Raw genomic sequence first — 21,165 nt, forward strand, 5'->3', positions numbered from 1 at the left:
AAATAGTCTAAAGTTGTACTTTAAAAAAATATGTATTTTTTCTACTAAACTATTATCAGTATCAAAACGATAATTTAGATACTCATTTAGGACGTTTTAAAGTATTTTTCAGAATATTTTAAGATTTTTCCAATGCGCGTTGTTTTTTTATTATAAATTAATATTCTTTAAAAAAAAATATGGAAAAATTGATGTTTTACTGTAAATCCAAATAAATAATTTGAATATCTTTTATAATGATGTCAGTAACCTGAAAAATCCCCGGATACAAAATTAAAAAAAAAAACGGTCGTGACACAAAGAGTTAATCGTGGGACATTACGACAATCTGCCGGGCTACGCATTATAATCGTAAGTTTCGATAATGGCAATTGTATTTGACTTGCGTTTGGGAAAGATGATAATAAATATTTGATTGAAAAAAAGAAATATCTTCCAGCTGCAATCGAATCTGATCTTTTCACATAAACATGGAATCTACGTTGCTGTAAAATTAAGAGACCAACGATAGCAAGACCGTACCTTAATCACAGGGGGAGAGTGAATTAAACGACACCACAATTATAAAAGTAAAAATGTGAGAATTTTAGTGTATTACATTACTTACAGAAGGAAATCTTATGTTGAATACGTAGCACGCCTGTATAGCTTTGTTAATGTCACTATTTACAGTTACGTTTTATCAAAAATCTCGAAACAACTGCGAATAACTGTCGTGTTTTTTTCTTCCACTTAGATTTTAAATTTTGTACGTAAAGAGATTTAATTTTTCGTGTGTAATAGAGTACGAATAATACAAAACGCTAATCAGAAGTATTCTGCATAACATCGACATTTGCAAATTATATTTTACGTTATTTCTCTTTGTTCTTAAATTAGGAATCTGAAACTACAAAATGTCTGTTTTTATTTAAGCTGTACGAGACCAGACCTGACGACAACATAATTTTCTATGTGTTACGTTTTCCGCACTTGCTGCATTATAATTTATGCAAAACTAATATAACAAGAATTTTCTCCTTTAATTTCCTTCAGAATTATTGGAAGATTATGTAACTTCGTCCAACAAAATTTGGTACAAAGTCGGCTCTGATGTTTGTGAGATATGTACAGATTTCTCAGGTATTTTATCAAAATACAATAAAATTACATTTACAGGTGTGACTGGAAATTGTACAAATAGCTCTCGAAGTATACATATAAATATTACACTAGTGGTATACATCAATATGTATGTTTTCAATGATGCCAGAAACATAATTCATTAGCACCATCCCTTACAGAAATTTAATGCTGGAAAGTAGTGATTGATTACTTATCTTGAGTATTAAAAACACTCCTAGTTAGCAAAATAACATTTGCTAATAATAAATAATAATTTGCCTACAAATTATTGACAAGTTCAATCAAAATATTCGGCAAATTGACATCTTAAGTCTATATTTTGCTGATAAAATTTGCTAACTAATGTAATAGCAAATTATCAGCAAGAACCGAGCAAAGCTTTGGTCAGTTTTGATTGGTTCTTGCTATCAATTTGCTGTCAGATTGTCAACAAGTTTTGCACGATTTTGCCAAGAATTTGTTCTCATATTTTATCAGTGGATTTTGTTGTATGTCTGTCACCAATTTGCTAGTATCCATTGAATATAACAGAATTTGCATCAAATTTGGTACTTTTTGTAAAAAAAAATTGTAGCATTTGACAAAATTTGTTTTTAACAAATTTGGCTGACTGGAACTGTTTAGTGCTTTTAAAATAAGTCACTTCCAATATTAAATTGGCCAGTATTAGATTTCTGTAAGACACACAAACGAAGTTTCGTTTTGAGACTTAATCAACGCGAATTTCGTTCTTTTTTTTTGTACTCCGACTTGATCGCAGTTGAATAACTCAACACTTCGCTGATTCGTAAACAGATGGAAATTCTCCATCTTGCAATTCTAGCTATATTGAAAAATTTCGCTAAAGACTAATAAATAAGAAACGCATTCGTCTTCTTGAGTTTTTCAAGCACTGAAGACATCTGTCCTTGACATCGATGCTCGAAAAATTCAAGAAGACGAATCGGCGAGTCAGTCCGGCCGTTTCGCGTTTACGGGACGGTATGCGGCAATCTGTACACTACACATGATATTTTACAGATGGCAAAATCTAGTGTAAACGGAATTGTATGAATGGAAATATTCTCCGAGCCGAAATATTAGCCAGATATTCCAACCTAAGATCGGAGAATTCCGTTCATATAATTTGTACACACTCAGTCGACTTGGTGGCGATTCGAATTTCTCCAAACATCCCTTTATGTTACACGAGATTGTTACCCGTTCTCCACGTTACCCTCGTAAAAAGACTCGCATTTTTCGAGTAGACGAAGAACCGGAATAATATTATAAGGGAACAGATTCTTGGACACCAGTCGATCAATGGACAACCGTAGTCTTATCAGTACAGTCATGGTGTTGTCTAGCTCACGGCCACAGCACCTGACGAACTCAATCCAATTACGCTTAATATACTTGAGAAATCGCAAGAGATACAGCAGAAAGCAAGTCTCGTTGCTGACAAGCAGATCCAGCAGAACGCCAGGATCGTGCGACACGGCGTGGATGAATTGCACGAAGGTCAATGTAGGGCTGAGCATCTGGCCCAGATCATTCTGCGGTGGACCGCGATAGAATAAGCCCACGGCAACATCTAGGCAGCAAACCATACCCTCTATGAGGAAATCATCCTGGTCATGAAACATCTGGACGACCCATTGCGACAGCGGCATCTCCGGATGGAAGGGCATCAACGTCTTTACGCACTGATCCAGCTGACGTAGTACCTCGCGGATACTCCTCTCAATCACCGCCATGTCTTCATCGAGATCCTCGACTTCAGAACCGAGGGACGAGTCGCTGGAATCGCTGCGCGTCTCTCGTACTGTCACAGCGACGCTTTTCAGCACTAACAGCACCATTTTCTGCAGCAGAGGACGATCACCCTCGCTGGTGCCACCGCCAAACCTGCCAGAACCGTGACGGTACGGCAACGAGTCGAGTAGACGCCAATCCTTGACGGCGCGCACAATCAGGTGCGCTAGGGAGCACGGTTCGTCCGGTAGTACATCTTGTAGGGCTAGAGTACTACCGTAGCACAGTACCTCGTTAAAGAGTCTAAGCAAATGTCGCCAGATTACACCTGGCACACTGGCATTTAATAAAAGCACGAGATTGTTCAGCTGCGAGTAAAACGTCTTGGTGTCAATAACAGAAAGATTGGCTTTGACCGAGATAATGATCTCCCACAAATGCAAAAATGTGATGACAACGGACGCGTGTTGCGGCGTGTACGCCCTGAGAATGTCATTGAACTTGGACACAAGAATGGTCCACTTAGATTCGAGCGCCTTCACGCACATCGCTTTGATCGTCGTGCTGTCAAAGTCGGTGATGACGAAGGTATTGCAACCGGGTGGTGGCACATATGTGTCTCCTTCCTCTGGATGTATACTACAGTCTTTATGTTCGACCACTCTCTTGACCACATCCAGGGTGAACAGCATCTGGTTGGGCGAGTGTGTGTTAACTAGAGACTGCGTGAGTTTCTCCAACCAGGCGGTCTCCACGTTGTCTCTCGTGACAATGAAGAACGATGCGAGCACGCGACTTGCTGTGTACGACACGAATTTATTGGTATCGATAATCTGATCGACGATGCCGTGCTCGTTCCGCGCTACCGCGTCGCAGACGTCCGCCACTCGTTTGCACATAACGTTTTTCGCGTTCTGCTTGATGGCCAATTCGAACAGCAGCTGCAGGGCGCTAAGATACTCCAGAATCTGAACCGTGTCCCAATCAGACAGAACGGCATAACGGATGCTACCGTCAGCCTCCTCCACTGTGAAGCTGGTGAATGGCTTGCGCAAACTGCTTTCCGGGATATTGCACAAGCATCGAGCAAGCAGGTTCCTTTGCAGCTCCTCGATGTCGGTGAGCAAATTTTTGCCGCCTGCACTGGTCTCGATGCGCTGCTTCTTCTTAACCGGCTCCTCCATTACGTTGACTGGAGGACAACAGCAACAGAGTGCACCATCAACTCTCGTCAAGCTAGTTCTCTTATGCAAGTGATGCTGTAAAGAGAGGAGCATCCGCGTACCAAGTCGATCGTATTCTGTGTCAGTCCATTGTAGTTAGCCATTGTAGTCAACTGATAAGCAGGCCCATCGGGAATACCTGTTACGAATAGAATTTATTATTTCAGCTTGTATGTCAAGGTAGGACTTGGTTTACATTACAATGACTGCGTTTAACAAAAAAAAGCAGCTTTGCAATTGTTAGAAGATTCTTCAATATTACTGGTTTATTTATATATTGGTTATACATATTAGATCCAGTGAGGAAATAAGAGTAAGAATCGTATTAAAGAATTTTGCAACAGTTGCAAAGTTGCTTTTTCTATTGAATGCAGTCAATTTCTTCAGCTTACATACCAAGATGGGACTTGGTTTACAATTTCTCTTAACCTCACATATCCATAGTATGGATTCCAAACCTTACGATTAATGGCTAATTAAAATCCATTGGTTAAAGCTGTTTCAAAATCCATTGCTAGTCAGAAAATCTATAGTTTGTGTTACATACACTATAGATTTCTACTATTGGCAATGAGTTTTGAAACACAGTCTAAATATTACTATTACATAAATTCTAAACCTAAACATATATTCATTTTTCACGGGACTTTTGTGAAGAAAGTCATACAAATACTTGCACAAGGTTGACATTCTGAAGAGAAAAATGAAATAATTAAGATTTATCACCTGCGCCTGCAGTATTACCAAATGATTATACACTTTGACACTTTAATTCCTTCAAATTAACATTTTTCTATTTTTTTCATGTAATTATCCTACTTTATTATTGTCTTGTGAGCTTGAAAATGTGCGCGCACTTCTTTGTACAAATGCAAAGTCACCTTGAATACCAACAACACGGCAGAAGCGCGGTAGACGATGACTTATGTGTAACACCAGAAGCCAGTAGGCAACAGAGCAACTTACACCATTATAAATTCCCACCGCGCTATCTTCGCTGAGAGGGAAGCTGCTTCCTGGCTCCTAAAAGACGTTGCTAACGACAGGTGAATATCCTTCGGCAACGTGCTCGACGACGCTAGACACCTCCGAGTCTCCAAGATCCAGGAATTCGCTCGGTTCCAAGATAAGAGAGGGGTCTTCAATGGCAGATCGCGCGCGCAACGGGACGAACGTAGTACCGGGTCGACGACGCCGAGGTTCCGCTGTCGGCGGGCGACGTGTTCAGCACACCCCCGAGGGGGTTCCGATCACGCACGCACGGGGATCCGCGGCGTCGCGTCGCTTCGCGTCCCGTTCTCGTCTCCCCGTCCCCGTCCCCGTCGCGCGTAGCGTTGGACACGAGGCTGACGATCCCCGTTCCGGGACGAGCCGTACGTTACGCGGGGTACGCGATCAAACGTCCCCACGAATCGGTGGCCAACGCACGGGACGGGATCCCTCGCGGACTAGGAAGTGACACCCACGGAGCACACAGCGCTCGCACGGCACAGCGGCCACACTCGCTCTGTTGCCACGTATACGAATGCTACCGACGGCGACGGCGGCGGTGAGAAATGACACGGGGACTCGCGTGATCGAACGCGAACGGTCGAACGGTGCACGACGGTCGATGGCAAGGGCACGTACCGTGTCCAGTGTCGGGCGGCGAGACGTCGTGGCCGCGGCCGCGTCGCACGTACGTATTCCGGTCCGTTGGCGTGCCTCTACGGCCGGGCATCGTGCGGAGCCGCGTAACACGGTAGCAGTCCCTCGCGCATTCCATAACGTACTGAGGGGGCGGTACGCGGTCCTACCGCGCGGCCAATTGCCGGCGGACGCGCACGCCGTTTTGTATGACGATCCGCGGGCGCGAAATACGCCGTTTATCGCCGATAAAAGTCGCCCGTAACGAAATGCCGTGCGATAAATAAGCGCGCGATCATCGGCAACTCAGCATCGATCAGGGCGCCCCCGCCCGGCCGCCCAACGCTAGCGCCGTGGCGGGCGATTTGAATCGATTCGACTGTCTCGATTACGATTGCGTCGTTTTTCGGTAGAAAAAAGTCTGTTTTATATCAAATAGATATACGCTGTTAGAACTTAAAATAAAATAGGTATATGTTTGATATTTGGTTAAAGCGAGAAAGGAATTTCTAGTACGATCTACACTGAGAAAAATGTACTAAACTTTAACAAATATTTGTTTGAATCATATTAACTTAATATTTATTTATGGTAAATAAATATTTACTAAATGAAATAAATGATCGTTAAATCAATGGTTCTTGTACTAAATGAATATATATATTTACATTTAGTAAATATTTGGCAAATATTATTCAAACAGACGTTTACTAAAATTTACTACATTTTCTCTCAGTGTAGTGCAGGAAAGAACAAGCCCAATAATGTGGAAAGTTTCACGTAAAAAGGTATAAATTACTTGAGGGTTCGTGCAATTGTATCGCTAGTACAAATATTTAAATAGCGTGTTCAAATATTTAATATTTAAATAACTCACGGAGTTCCAACATTTAATATTTTAAATATTTAAGGATACCATGTATTTGAAAGCGTTAATCGGTTGATCGTACGCCAGATCCTCGGATAGCACGAATTTTAAACACGACGGATATATTCGTAAATATGAACGTTCCTCGCATTCCATGAATCCGTGCGCGCGCATCCCGGAAATGGGAGTAACGCGCGTTTTCCTTCGCGCATTCGTCCTCTACCATCCCTCGTTCCCTCAGCCGGCGTCATCATCCTGTCGAATTGACTCGAAGCTCGAAGCCACTCGAAGCTTTGCTCGAAGCAATCTGATGAGTCGGATCGGAGCAGTCGCAGTTGGACTTTGGAGCAGTTGAAACGGAAAATGGCGTCCTCGAAAAGCCAACGGTGGATGGTAGACTCGGGCATTCTGCGTAAAAAGAATAGCGACGAGGAACCGCAGGAGCTGTTGGTGTTTGGATACAGCTGCAAATTATTTCGCGATGATGACAAGGCGAAAATGATTGATCAGGGAAAGCATTTGATACCATGGATGGGCGATAACACGTTGAGGATAGACAGGTCCGTTTCTCTAACCTAGACAAATTTCTCATCTAGGATATTTGTTCTCATGCCATAAATGACCACGCACCGTTACGTTTCCCCGACGACGAAACGTAACGAAAAAAAGTAACGACTGACCTCGACCGCAAAAAAAAACCGACCACCAAATTCGAAAACAAAAATAAATCAAAACCAAGTACTGCATTTAGAAGCGAAAAAAGCGAGGTCCCCCCTTCTCATCGTTAATCTCTGGATAAGCAAACTGGAGACTGTTTAAGGCTTCCGCAGGTGTTCTCTCGGCTGTGAAAAACGCGCAGTGTGGCAGCGCGATTTACGCGCTCTGCACGGGTGCTGTGGTGAGACGTGACGCTTATGGCTGGCCGCCTGTGCAGCAGCAAGGTGAGACACGGCGTTGAGAGACAAATGGGCAAAGGCTGACGGTTGTAGGTATTTATACGACCGTTCAGCACGGTATGTATTGGCACATTAGATTCGGGCTTTGCCTCGGGAGACGCGCAGCAGGACATTGTTACTTATACTGGCAAGCTTACAGTTATGGATTTCTTTGACGGTCTTTATAATACATGCACATGCGTGTATGTTCAGTTGCGTTCCACTTTGTGCTCACAACGCTCCTGAATATTATTTGTTCTTGTTTAACACTTGATAAACACTTGAATAACAAGGATGAAATGATTCCATGAGCGTTGCAAGCGTCGAGTGGAACGCATCCTAATTTGCATCAGCCATAGACTGAATCATATTCATGTTTCGTTATATCGGTCTTTAACATGTATATGTAACAAGATGTAATAGATCTCTACATTCGAGTATCTGTATGCTAAATTTAAACATAAATGTAATTGAATGTAACACTGTATTTAGAAATGATAATTGTGTTACTTGAAATAGAGTTATATATATGTAAGATATTTGTCCACATTATTGTAGTATGTTGATATTTCGAAAAAGCAGAGGTAGAAACGTTACTCGAGGCATCCTTTATAGCTCTGTTCTATTTCAGAAAAATCGCTTTGGTGGGACTTACTTCTTGACTTAACATTTCCAGATGCTGTGACCAACTATATATGAAAACCACTAAAACGATATCATCTTCTTCCTCTAACAGATGTATTGTATGTGTATAGGTACGATGGACGAGGGGCGCTGGCTGACTTACGGATTCACGAGCCACCACCGGGTGGTTTTGATCAACGGACGATACTTACCGAGGAAGAACTGAAAGTAGAGCAACTATGTGACGAGGAGCGGTATCGATCTATCTTCAACAATGATGCAGAGGAATCCATGTATCATGGTAACGTATTTTTTATTTCAAGAGCGTTTTGATTATATTTCTTGGATGTTACGAAAGTTTAATCACGAATTTATATTGCAGAAGAGGAGATAAAGAGATTGCATCAAGCACTGGATTCCGAATCTTCGTACAATCAAGTAGGATATAATTACAACGAAGATGAAAATGGTCATAAAGCCTCCGGCGAGGATTCCCAGAGCCCGAAACAATCGGAGGGCTCGCAAGAGGAAGATCAGGTATTCGTGCCGCCGCCTGAACTAGAAATTCCTGAGGGAATGATCCTAGTAAGATGTCGCTTTGCATTTATTTTCTTATATTCATGAGTATTACATAATATGATTATATAATATGTTGACTTTGTGAATGTTTAGCCGGAAACACAGAAACTGAATGCTATTATAATGAAAACGGCGCTGTTTATAAGTCAACACGGAAGCCAATTGGAAATCCTCATAAAGACGAAACAGGCAAACAATCCACAATTCGCGTTCCTATCGATAGACGAGCCGCTCCATCAATATTACAAATATGTCCTCGATGCTATCAAGAATGGAAAATATAATCCTGAAAAACAACCTGAGAAAGAAGAATCCGGTATGCATATCATTTTCTATAACAAGCAGTGTCTTATAGTAATTATATTGAAGTTGAGTTGAAGTAATTGAAGCAACATAAAGCAGGATTTGATTACCCACACCTACTTTGATTCTACTTAATTTTTTCTTACCGTAAGTATTGCCATAAATTTTTGTTAATACTCTATAATTGGTAATCTATGCGTAATCCATCTTGATGATCTTGAGATGTGCGTGAGTCTTATTGTTATCCTTTCTTTCAAGAACCAGAGGAAGAGTCTGACCAAGACGACGAATCGTATCTGCATCCAAGTCTCGCATCGTCACTTACCAAGATCGAAGCGGTACGTTTTGCACGGTATACATGTTACTTCGTACGTTGTACATTAATCTGTTCTTAAAAATGCATAAGCGGTCCCTGCGCTCTCATGCAGAAGAATTTTATGTTCCGGGTAGTTCAAAATATGAAGATTCCTAGCTGGACCACATTATTTTTAAGAATGGCAATCTTGAAATTCGCACAGATCACAGTAGGATGAAATGTTATTAATACTCTGCAACACTAATTTATGTGTCAAATATTTCTGCTTCCAGGACTGATTCTGGTATGCATTGGACCTATTCTCGTACATTTTTATTTATTCATTTATTGCACCATTTAAAATTAAAAATTTTATTCTTTTCCGTGCGCATTCAATGTATAGATGTAGTCTAAAAAATCCAGCAAATACATTTTATCATTTTATCACTTATCAATAGAGAAATAATGAAATAAACAATTCAAATATAATTAATATAAGGGACCTATTCTGTGATTGTAGCGTTTCAGTTGTTAAGAATTACAGAATAGGCTCCTAAATTTGCAAGTATACACGACAATCATTATTATTAAAATTGTTCATTATTTACAAATTGCAATTTATTGTATATTAAAAAAATGTGTTTTTTGAAACAATTTTCTTATATCTTTTTAAATTATCTAAAGTTTATATTCATAGATATAACGTAGATAGATATATAATAACAAATGCATTATATTTCCAGTTGTACTTTAATGGATACCATAGAGGATATATAAATAAAAATTTAGTATATAGATTAAATATATACAAAACTAGTATAAGAGAATCCTTTCCGCTTATAGGCACCTAGTATACCGAGCATACAGTATAAACCATCAGCGGATTGCGCGTATTCCATGCTCGTGAACAAGATCACAGGGAAACCACCACCATCCAAGACACCACAGGGGTTAGATACGGCGATGCAGTCAATGTCATCTGCAGGATACTATCATTCGATGCCACAGGTATAATTCTAATACGTTAATAATAGAATACATCAAAATTTGTATGAACACATTTTAATATTATTTTCATTATATTACTACTTTTTTCCAGGGTTATCCTTATCCCACGCCCATGCAGTACTCACATGGTCCAGTTATATATGGGTCAAATGGACAAATGCAATCACCTTCACAACTCGCTATGCCAATTATGCCGAACGACACGGCCACATCGCAAACCGCATCGCCTAAGGAAACACCCACCCCGTTGGTACCATACGGGATACCTGCGCAAAAACCATTAAGCCGGCCGTCCTTTATTGTGCCACCAGCAGATGTTCAGATCATCATTGACAAGATGGCGAGTTATGTGGCGAAGAACGGGCGCGACTTTGAAACGATCGTGAAGAACAAGGGGGATCCTCGATTCAATTTCTTGGAGCTGTCCCATCAGTACCATGGATACTACGCGCACAAACTGACTGTGTACGAGGGTGCGATAAATCCGAAAGTGTTGACGGAGGAACAACTATTGCAGAAACAGGAACCACAGGAGGAGAAGCAGAAAAAACTGGAGGAACTACAGAAGAAGCAACAGCGAATGGAGGAAGTTCAGAAGCGAGTGAAAATGATACAAGCAAAGAAGAAGAACGGCGGAGACCCGAAAATAAAACAGAGCACAGGATCTGCGAAGCAGATTACCACCGTATCATTCTCCATCAAAAAGCCGAAAGATGGGGAAAGCACGGTGATCGAAAAGAGGAACGCGTTACCATTGGAAGAGAGCGATGAAGAAATCGAGAGCGACAAAAAGGATGCTAACTCCAAGCCCGGTTCGCCTGAAGATAGCACTGCCAATCCGAGTTTTTCGATTGCTATTGGAGACAAAGATCTACCGAAATCAGAGAAGAAATTGAAGAGCGATGACAAAGAGTTGGTGGATTTGACGGACGATATTCTCGAGAATTGTCAGAAGGAAATCAGGCAGAAACAAGCACAAGAAGACAGGATCAAGGATAAGCTGGCAGCGGCCGCGCGAGATAAATTACTTTCCAAAGAACGACAGTTGCAACTCGAAAGAAAAAAGAGAGCTGCAATATTTCTCAGCAACATCCTGACACCAGCACTTAAGACCGGTTCTACTACGGTGAATCCGAATTCCCGAAAAGACGATTCGGATGAAGTACACTCCGTGCCATCGCCATCCCTAGAGGACAATAAAGACAGATCTTCACAAGATACCAAAACGTGCAGTAATTCCTTAATGGATCGATTGAAGAGCGCGGACCTGAGCGGCAAGAGATCGCGACAACGTTCCAGGAGTCGGAGCGGAAGTCGCACAGACAGGCACAAATTACATAAGAAACACAAGAAAAAGAAAAGCTCTCATCGAAGGTAATTGAATTTATTTAATTGTAACATTAAGTGCAGTATGAAAATAAAGCAGTATAAAAACTCAAATTCTATTATATTTATTTAAAGAGATACAGGAAATAGACGAAATAATATGAACACCTAAAAAATATATACACTATTTTTTTTATTATTAATAATAGGTTGGCCCATTAGTTGCTTTTAATACACATTCTATTCTTGTTGAAATAAAGTCACGTAATGTTTAAATAGTTGCCACTGGAATTTTATATTCCCTTAGTAAATCATTTTTCAATTGCTTATATAAATAATATGGGAAGAAGAAATTTGTCTCTCACTCTATTTTCCAAAATTGTTCTCTGTCTTCGAAAACTTCAACATCTTTCTTGGTCAATGTAATTGCTTGGTTTAATCGTCGTACCATTTTATTTTGAAGAGCAGAATGAGAAACAGATTTCCTCCTCCAATATCTTTTAAGCAATTAGAAGATATTCTGCTAGAAGGATGATATAACATTGCATCGTAACGGTTACTACACTATTCGAGCATATGTCTTCCAACAAGGATGGATTCTGTATTAAAGACAAATGATAGATCAGCTTATTTATAAAATAAGTCTATTCTTTCTGGATCTATTCGTTCTCATTATTTTGTCTATTCTCTTTATACATATATATATATATATTCATTGTAATTGAATTATATTATTTACTTATAGTTAAATTTTACCTTTAATGTGCATTCTGTTGAAATTATTGCTAAACTTATAGTCTCACTTGTAGTTTTGCTTTTAAAATATCGCTTTTTAAAAGCTGCACTATTATTTTAATTATTAAATTCATGTAAACATTTCAGCAATTACGACAGTTCAAGTTCCTCTCGCTCGCATAGATCTAAGAAGAACAAGAAGTCAACCTCGCGGCACAGATCACGCTCGCGCAGTCCCTCGCACAGACACCGACACAATTCACGACGGCGGGAGAGTAACACAAGCTATTCGGACTCCAGCTCGCCTTGATGATCGTATTTTCACTTGATTTTTAAATAAGTTTACGTTAAGAAATGTATATACGTATATCCATATATATATATTATTATTATTATAAATATGTCTATTATAATCGCGTATTATAACAGCGACAAATTTGATACCACTTTGTCATGAAGAAAAAAGAAGAAGAATTTACTCTTTAATCTTTCCAGGTGTTTGCAGTATACCTCTTGCACCTCTTACATATGTTTCTCTCCGTTTTCCATTACTCATTCCGATAATATCATTTTTCGAAGTCACTCATTTATCTACTGCTCAACTATTTACTGAACTTCCTATTCTTGAATTTCTTTCAACTATTTATATGTATGCGGGTTATCGCCGTGTCATGATCCATTGTTAATGTTAATGTTAATGTTTCATGAACCTTGCCGTTCACCTCATCAGAGTAATGATTATATAACTTTTTCCCTAGAAAACGTGAAATGAAAATTTCTTGTATATATGTGTATATATATATAGGTACATACATACATATATAAAAATTTTCATTTTTCACGTTTCCGCTCTAAAGAAAAAGTTGCATGATCGCTATCCAAGACGAGGAGCGCACTGATACCGTATCAGTATGCTCCTTGCCTTGATGAAGTGAACAGCAAATTACAATATTAGCATTAGCAATAGATCACGACACGACGATAACCTGTAAACCCTTTGGCATCTCTGAAAAAAATATATCCGTGAAAGCCTCAAAAGTATTATTCATATGTATATAAAAGGGAAAGTTTGGAGAAATGGAATGTCCGATAAGAAATTTAATTATATACATATTTAATTTTTTACGTAATATGTACAGAAATTCCTTTCTCTTTATTTTTCTAAGCCAAATTTTAGCACTCTACAGAAGAATTATATATTACGAGTTGAAAATGATATCTGAAAAGCAAAAATTAATCTATAAGTATATAAAATATTACATATTATTCGAAGTGTCTAATATGTTTGAAAAAATATTGAGTTTACGATGAATTGCAATAATTTCGATAATACACATACGAACATAAGATTTTCTGAGTGTCATGTATAAAGCTGGCGATATTATGCAATATCAAAGGTTATCAAATTGGATATTTCCATGTTTGGCGTAAACTGTCAATACTATCTTTTGCATTTGTAAAATGCTATAATATATCATTTTCTTATCGTCCTGTCATCGCATTTTCGCGTGGCGGCCGAATCCTTAAAGATCTTCACGTATCACGCGCAACCCATAAACGCGTGGCAATTGAATCCATTTGCCGCGGAATGGTAACAATTCTATTATATATTTGACATCATTCGGTTGTATCAACCGAGCATCATGGCAACGCGATTAAACAAACTATTTATATACGTCACTATTATCAATGTTACAAATCGCTGATCTCTGAGTAGACAATTTAGAAATTTATTTTTAGATTTATTTGCTATTATCAGCATCCTTTTGTTTCATTGTTTTATTTTCTTACGCGTTTTTTTTTAATAAGAAAAGAGAACTAGTCTCATTCGTTTGAAAGCGCTGTTAAAAATTACCAAGCACTCTTAAAACACTTTCTTATTCGTAGCATATTTTTTACTTGCTTTTTAGTTTAGAATATTAAAATATCGTATTATATTATAATATTAAATCATTTCGTTGTCGTAGAATTTGCTGTTTTTCATGATTGAGCGAATCTTTGGAAGAACGCAAATGTGAACAAGACATTCATTCAAGACATTGAAAGCAAATCACTAAAATAAAGAAATTGCGGTCGTAAATTATTTTTCAAAGCGCTCATAGAGCGCTTCATCATTTCTTTCATCATAAAGAACGTCATTCACGACTGACGATAAATGATATCTTTTTACATCAATTTTAGTCCAATTTCTATAATTATCGCGATAATTACCGTATTTTGATTTTAACGCGACGGCATTTGCTTATCTCAGAAATTAACTCCGATTTCAACTGTTCGAGCTGCACTGGAAATTTTGCGAGAATCTGAAAGCGTTCTTAGATATTTGAATAATTTGATCGCATGGTGTATTAAATGCAGATCACGCTGGACCGATTTGTACGACTTAATAATTTGCATGTTTGTAAATCGTAGGGATTTGATATTTTAATAGATAAAAATTTGCAATAATTCATTTTTTAATAACAATTTTCTCACATAGCGTATTAAACGCAAGTCACGCTGCACCGATTTGTATGACGCAATAATTTTTACGTAAATTGCAGAGATGTATCAGATATATAAAAATTTATAACAATATTCCATTTACTATATACAGGGTGTCCTGTAAAGATCCGAACAACGCTTAAGGAGAGATTCCTAAGATCATTTTAAGACGAAAATTATAATACCAAAATGTTGAGACTGTAATAACTTTTGAATTATAATTGGTTAAAGATAGTGTATAATTCGAAAACTATTATAGCCTCGATATTTTCGTATCAGGATTTTCATCTTAGAATGTTCAAAAGAATCCAGAAATAATAATAGAGGCCATATAAAAGTAAAATGATTTTTTACTTGTAAGCATTTAAAGTTAGCTTATAATTCAAAAAATTGTTGTAGCCTCGATATTTTCGTATTAGGATTTTCGTCTCAAAATAATCTCAGGAATCTCCCCTTAACCGTTGTTCGGGTCTTTACGGGACACCATGTATACTCATGTTTACAATAGTTTCGAATTGCGGAATATGGAGAGGGAAGGGTGCGATAAACAGCGACGATGTGATTTGACATTTGTGCTTGTAACTACCACCACCATCGTCGGTCCATCAAGCGATACGGGGATCAAGGGTGAACTGTCTTCGACTTTATAAGTTAACTCGCAGTTCTACGCAGGGTAAGACAGACGGCAGTTACATTTCCACCAGTAACCACACAGCTACGAAATGTCCGTCACAACAGCTGTAAGTTGTTATTTATTAACTCGATTTTGTTTCTAAACTTTCGGAATTCAAGATTAATAAGATAACATCGCGAAGAATAAGACTTTCTCGAGAAATTTTGTTATTTTATAAATTGTTTCTTAATTTGTAAATTTAACAGGTGATTCTTATACACAGTTGACCAAATTATTATATCATTTTTAACATTGATCAATTTTATTGTGTTTTTTTGAATTTATTTTTTAAGTTTACATAAAAAACCGATTAATTTAGTAGAAATTATTGTTGAACATATGCAATTTTTTATTCAAATTCGCAATTAAAATGTTATGCAGACACGTTGTGAATTTTATTTTCTTTCGTATGGAATTCGTTCTACGGATATCGTGAAATTGCACGTGAAATGTGTTTCATAATATTTTGCATCTTAAGATATTTTATATTTAAAAAAGAGATTAATAATGCACTATTGCACAATACATATCAGTGCTGATCGCGTCACAAATTCGTTTGCGTCATAAATCTTCTTTTGTAAATAAGATACTAAATTATGATATTATATATTTAAAAAAGCATTTGAGATTAATAATATAAACAAATAAAGTTTTATGTAAATGTCCAGACATAGGTACATGTCTAATCATTGAGACGTTTACCATCATATATTTGTAAATAAGTTTTGATAATATAAACAAATGTATTAAACAAATAAGCATTGATGGATCTTTTTCTCCGCGATTTCTCACGGACATCTCGTAATCGTCAACAAAAATTATAAATTTAAGTATCCTGTGATATATCGAATATTTTTAAAACAGATTACTAAAGTTTTTGAGAGGATTTTTATCTCTGAACGTTATTGCGTGCGCGCGTCCCACGTTACTTTTGTCGCGACACATTTCTAACATAAAGTTTTCCTGTAGTCTACACAGTGTCCTGATAAATCTTGATCCTGCTATTTACCGTACTCGATTTCACTGTTCGTTTTTATCCCTTTTTTTATCTTCCCTTAACGAATATTCATTCCTACAAATATTATATGACTTATCTGCAAACGAAACTACTCTCGACCGAAACTACTAGTACTACTTTGGAGTACTCATCGAAACTACTCTCGTTAACCGTTTATAACACACGAACTTACAATTTAATCTGTCAGCTTGCATATTTCGTTGGATCGTTGTTAAATAAAGTCTGGTCAGAAGACCGTCCGACCCTTTTACATTATTTTTGTATATTACGGTGCAACGCGCTCGTAACAGCGTACAAAGAATCATACAGACGTCCGAAAAATTTTTTTGCTATTTATTAATTTTTGTACACAGTGAAGCATAATTTACACAATTTACGATATAAAGAAAATAAATCAATTTTATAAAGGAGCTGATTTTTCGTTCCATCTCGTGTATTTTATATGATAAAAACATTTATCGTTGCAACGTTGCATGATTTTTATTCCTTTAATATTTACAATTTTCATAATTTTTCATTGTGAGGTATCGATCAATATATTGCGAAGGATATTATTTATTAATTCTTCACTTGAAGCGTGGAAAATTATAAATATATATAACATTTTATATAACTATCTTTCTTAAGCCAATAAGGTCATTAATCAAACTAAATTCATAAATCTCTTAGGCGGATAGAAAAATCATCTCATTAATGTTAACATACCTATTTGTTCTGTTTCTAAATTTGTTCTTGTTAGTAAATATAATAAACTGTATCCAATAGCATAAAACTATAGATGATTCCCTACATTTTTTTTTCTACATTACGTATTTTTTTATTCTATATATTACATTTGTTTATTTATATAACGTAAACGGAAGAAATAACTATAAAAATTAAAAATAAAATGTAGGTATATTCAAAAACAAATTTTAAATTGTAGCTATGAAATATGGAAAGTACAATTTTATATATAATTGCAGAAATATATAATTATAAAATAAATACAAGGTGTTTCGAAATTCGCGAATAAAAATACTATAGAAAAAGTATTTTCTCTATTTTTCATTATGCATAGTATATTTTGAGATAGAAAGATTTAAAATTGACCAATTACTATTACTATTAAATGGTTCCCCTTTCGTAAGTCACCACCTGCAATCACTAAAAGCTTATGGCACACAAAAAACATAAGGCAGTAAGACGTAAGCAGTACGCAAATCAGTTAATTAAAAACGTAAGGCAATAACGTTAGCAGTAGCAAATCCAAAATGTTGATTTGCTTACTAGTTATGTTTTATTACTTTTTTTATGTACCATAAACTTTTAATGATCATCCGTGGTGACTCAAGGATAGGTAGTCGTTTAACCGTAATCTATAATTGACTACTTTTAAAATAATCTATAATTAGAGCTAGTGTTTTTAAATGTCTATATTTCAAAAAACTATTATTTGGAACAAAAAACTGTAAATATGTTTTTAACTTATTTTTTGAGAACTTTTTTTGCTATGGTATTTTCATTTGCTAATTTCGGCACACCCTGTATATACAATAATAAATATTCCGTACAATCACGTGCCAATTTCTTCGTGTTGCAATTTCTGCAGTAAAAAAGAGTTATACAAAATATAATGATGACTGCAATAATTTTCCAAGTAAAAAAATTTATTAATAGAAAATAATTGAAGAGAAGATTGTATTATGGATAGTTAAATAATTAATTTTTCAACAGAAACAAATCCGTGGTTATACCACGCTGCTGGATCCATCGGAGCAGCTTCGGCCTGAGTCACAATACGCCGGAAAGCTACAAAATGATTTCCGTAATTTCGATGAAGATTCCGAAGATCCTATCAAGGAACGCGTTCGCAAAACCTACGAACTGATGCACACCAATCAAACCGTCGAGTTCGTGAAATGTCAGTCAAAATGAGAGATTATAATTCCTTATAATTATTATGTTTTACATTTCATTTGCTTTCACACGGTCTTTAGTGATAAAAGGATAGAATTAGATAGGATAGATAATAGACTAGTAAATGAAAATTCTCCAATTTGAATGAATAATTTATATCTTATTTATATTGTTCCAAATACCGTTAGAAAGGCGACGATATAAGATAGGAGTGGCAGAATTGCTGTTCTTTTTGTAGCTCGCATGAGAGATTGGCTTCGGTTTAATAAATTCAAAATGACGGTGAAAGACGCCCTGCTTAAACTGAACGATCTCGTGGACGAAAGCGACCCGGACACGAACCTGCCAAATATTGTCCACGCGTTTCAAACTGCAGAGTCCATCAGAGAGAAGCATCCCGACAAGGCCTGGTTCCACCTTACCGGCTTAATTCACGATCTTGGCAAAGTGAGACGAGATATAAAGCTTTATAAAAATACATTATATATAATGAATAACTTATTACAATTTACACTTTAAAATTAAAAAAAAATATATAATATTTTGATATAAATATTTTTTAAAAAGGGGAGATTTTAGGAGGGATTATGACCTTAAAGAGATAGTAATAGTTGAAGTAATAATAAAAGAATAGTGCTTGAAGAGAAATGGAATGAAAAAAGGAAACAAAGAGATCATGGGTTTTAGGAATTAAAAAAATAATGGATTGTTTCCAGTGGATGAGAAAGTATATTATAAGAAAAATATTAAATAATACTTTTTTAATGTAACAATTTAAACAATAATATAATATTCTATCTCTTTTCATATTTGACTTTTAAAAAAATTTCGCTTATGGGGCGCCAATTACACTCCCCCCTTTGACAAATTTCTAGATCCGCCAATGTTAAGAAACATGATCATACATTGCAGGTGATGGCATTTTACGGAGAACCCCAGTGGGCAGTGGTTGGTGACACATTCCCTGTCGGTTGTGCCTGGGGTGATTCCATCGTTTACAGAGCGACGAGCTTTGATAATAATCCCGATGGCAAAGACTCTCGTTACAAGTACGTCCCAACTAATTAGTTTTTCGCTTAATAATAAAAAAAAATTTCATTATTAACAAAACATACTTAAATGTATAATATGAAAAGATTTGATATAAACAGAACATTGTTCAAAATATTACTCGTCATATATTTACGAGTAAGGAAAATACGTCATTTATAAGCGTAGAATGTTCCAAGAAAAATTCTAGTGCCAAGGATTGGTTAATATAAAAAATAAAATTTTTTATAAACTTTTTTATAAAACGGCGAAGCATAAAGACAATCTGGATATATTTGAACTAAGGTTGTAAAAGTTGCGCTACATTGGGAATATTTATGTTACAGCACAAAATACGGTATGTATAAACCTAAGTGTGGAATATCCAATCTGATGATGTCATGGGGCCATGACGAATACTTGTACCGCTTACTCGTGCACAACAAGAGTAAATTACCGAAGGAAGCTTTAGCTATGATCCGTTATCACTCCTTTTATCCTTGGCACGCCAGTGGCGACTACATGCACTTCTGCACTTCAGAAGATATCGAGATGCTGAAATGGGTGATGGAATTTAAGTAAGTCAGGAGATATCAAATACATTTTAAATGCAATCAAATATAAGGGAAATAGAAAGTTACGGAAGTTAAAAGTAATTAAATCAAATTACTGGTTTTGTTACATTAAATTACAGACTATATAATTATTATTATATCATAAATTGTAATAAGATCATCATAAATTATAAAAGTATAAATTGTAAAATTGTAATAAGATCATCATAAATTGTAATAAGAATTATCTAATGATAAAATTCAGACATAAATGTCGTTAAATTATTAGAGTTGAAAAGATACATCGTACAAAAAATGTTACAGCAAATTTGATCTTTACACCAAGAGTGACGGAATTCCGGACATTGAAAAACTATGGCCTTACTACGAGAAATTGATTGACGAATACATTCCTGGTATGATCGAGTGGTGATCCTAGTACCTGTATTCGTATTTTTAATAACGATTATGCAAATAATATGAATTTACTTTATTCCTAGACATATGTATATACAAGAATTTTATAATTTTAATAAGGAATCTATATTATATTACATGTATAAATATATATATATATAAATAACATATCTTAAAATATATATAATATTATGATTATTTTTAATATAACAAATATTGAAATATATATAAACACAGTATCTTCTATAAGTTTGGGAACACCCTACGTTTTACAGGTTTGTAAATATAATTATTTAATTGAAAAAAGACGAAAAAGTACATACGTACATTATCTATAATAACATGCTATTAAAATATGGAATTTTAATTAAAATGTGATTTCATACGAAATCTGATTCTTCAGGACCATTTTACAATTTTTACGGAGTCTAAAATCAACTTGCGACTCAAATAGTTTACCACTTTTATAGTAACCGTTAAACTACAATTGAACAACCTGTGATACAAGGTATAACTGAAATAACGTCCACTAATCATATAGTGTCATTCCTAATAAAAAACTGAGACGAAAAGTCCTCTACCATTTTGCAATTTTCGCAATATTTTTTTTTAATTACCCAATGAGCAAAATGTATAAGACTAAAATTGACGTATAAGACAGCTTTAAGATATCTTTAAGAGTTTTTTAAGAAAAATCTTTAAAATATTTC

At 36.2% G+C, this 21,165-nt stretch overlaps 3 protein-coding genes across 3 annotated transcripts; 2 read left to right on the forward strand and 1 right to left on the reverse strand.

The window, feature by feature from the left end:
- Positions 1-178: 178 nt before the first annotated feature.
- Positions 179-6,040, reverse strand: lin (protein lines homolog). Its single transcript, XM_018455190.1, has 2 exons — positions 5,049-6,040; positions 179-4,221 (listed from the first exon to the last, which is right to left on the reverse strand). Exon 2 carries the CDS (start codon positions 4,134-4,136, stop codon positions 2,322-2,324), a length of 1,815 nt encoding a protein of 604 aa, XP_018310692.1. The 5' UTR covers positions 4,137-4,221; positions 5,049-6,040; the 3' UTR covers positions 179-2,321.
- An 851-nt stretch (positions 6,041-6,891) lies between these two features.
- Positions 6,892-13,005, forward strand: su(w[a]) (suppressor of white-apricot). Its single transcript, XM_018455189.1, has 8 exons — positions 6,892-7,136; positions 8,267-8,436; positions 8,518-8,720; positions 8,808-9,030; positions 9,276-9,355; positions 10,156-10,320; positions 10,412-11,694; positions 12,529-13,005. The coding sequence occupies exons 1-8, from the start codon at positions 6,940-6,942 to the stop codon at positions 12,689-12,691; spliced, it is 2,484 nt and encodes an 827-aa protein (XP_018310691.1). The 5' UTR covers positions 6,892-6,939; the 3' UTR covers positions 12,692-13,005.
- Positions 13,006-15,507: 2,502 nt separating this feature from the next.
- On the forward strand, positions 15,508-20,549 carry Miox (Myo-inositol oxygenase). The gene is made up of 6 exons (XM_018455155.1): positions 15,508-15,605; positions 18,273-18,459; positions 18,694-18,902; positions 19,368-19,504; positions 19,832-20,062; positions 20,363-20,549. The coding sequence occupies exons 1-6, from the start codon at positions 15,588-15,590 to the stop codon at positions 20,469-20,471; spliced, it is 891 nt and encodes a 296-aa protein (XP_018310657.1). The 5' UTR covers positions 15,508-15,587; the 3' UTR covers positions 20,472-20,549.
- Positions 20,550-21,165: the final 616 nt, after the last annotated feature.

The sequence above is a fragment of the Mycetomoellerius zeteki genome, unplaced genomic scaffold, assembly GCF_001594055.1.
Source record: "Mycetomoellerius zeteki isolate Tzet28-1 unplaced genomic scaffold, Tzet1.0 scaffold471, whole genome shotgun sequence".
In the NCBI taxonomy this organism is placed as follows: domain Eukaryota; kingdom Metazoa; phylum Arthropoda; class Insecta; order Hymenoptera; family Formicidae; genus Mycetomoellerius; species Mycetomoellerius zeteki.

Coding starts and splice junctions, on each gene's coding strand:
- Miox (XM_018455155.1), top strand. Junction 18,460..18,693: donor AACCGTCGAGTTCGTGAAAT/GTCAGTCAAAAT, acceptor TTCTTTTTGTAG/CTCGCATGAGAGATTGGCTT. Junction 19,505..19,831: donor GGCAAAGACTCTCGTTACAA/GTACGTCCCAAC, acceptor TTTATGTTACAG/CACAAAATACGGTATGTATA.
- lin (XM_018455190.1), bottom strand. CDS start 4,136: ATGCTCCTCTCTTTACAGCATCACTTGCATAAGAGAACTAGCTTGACG.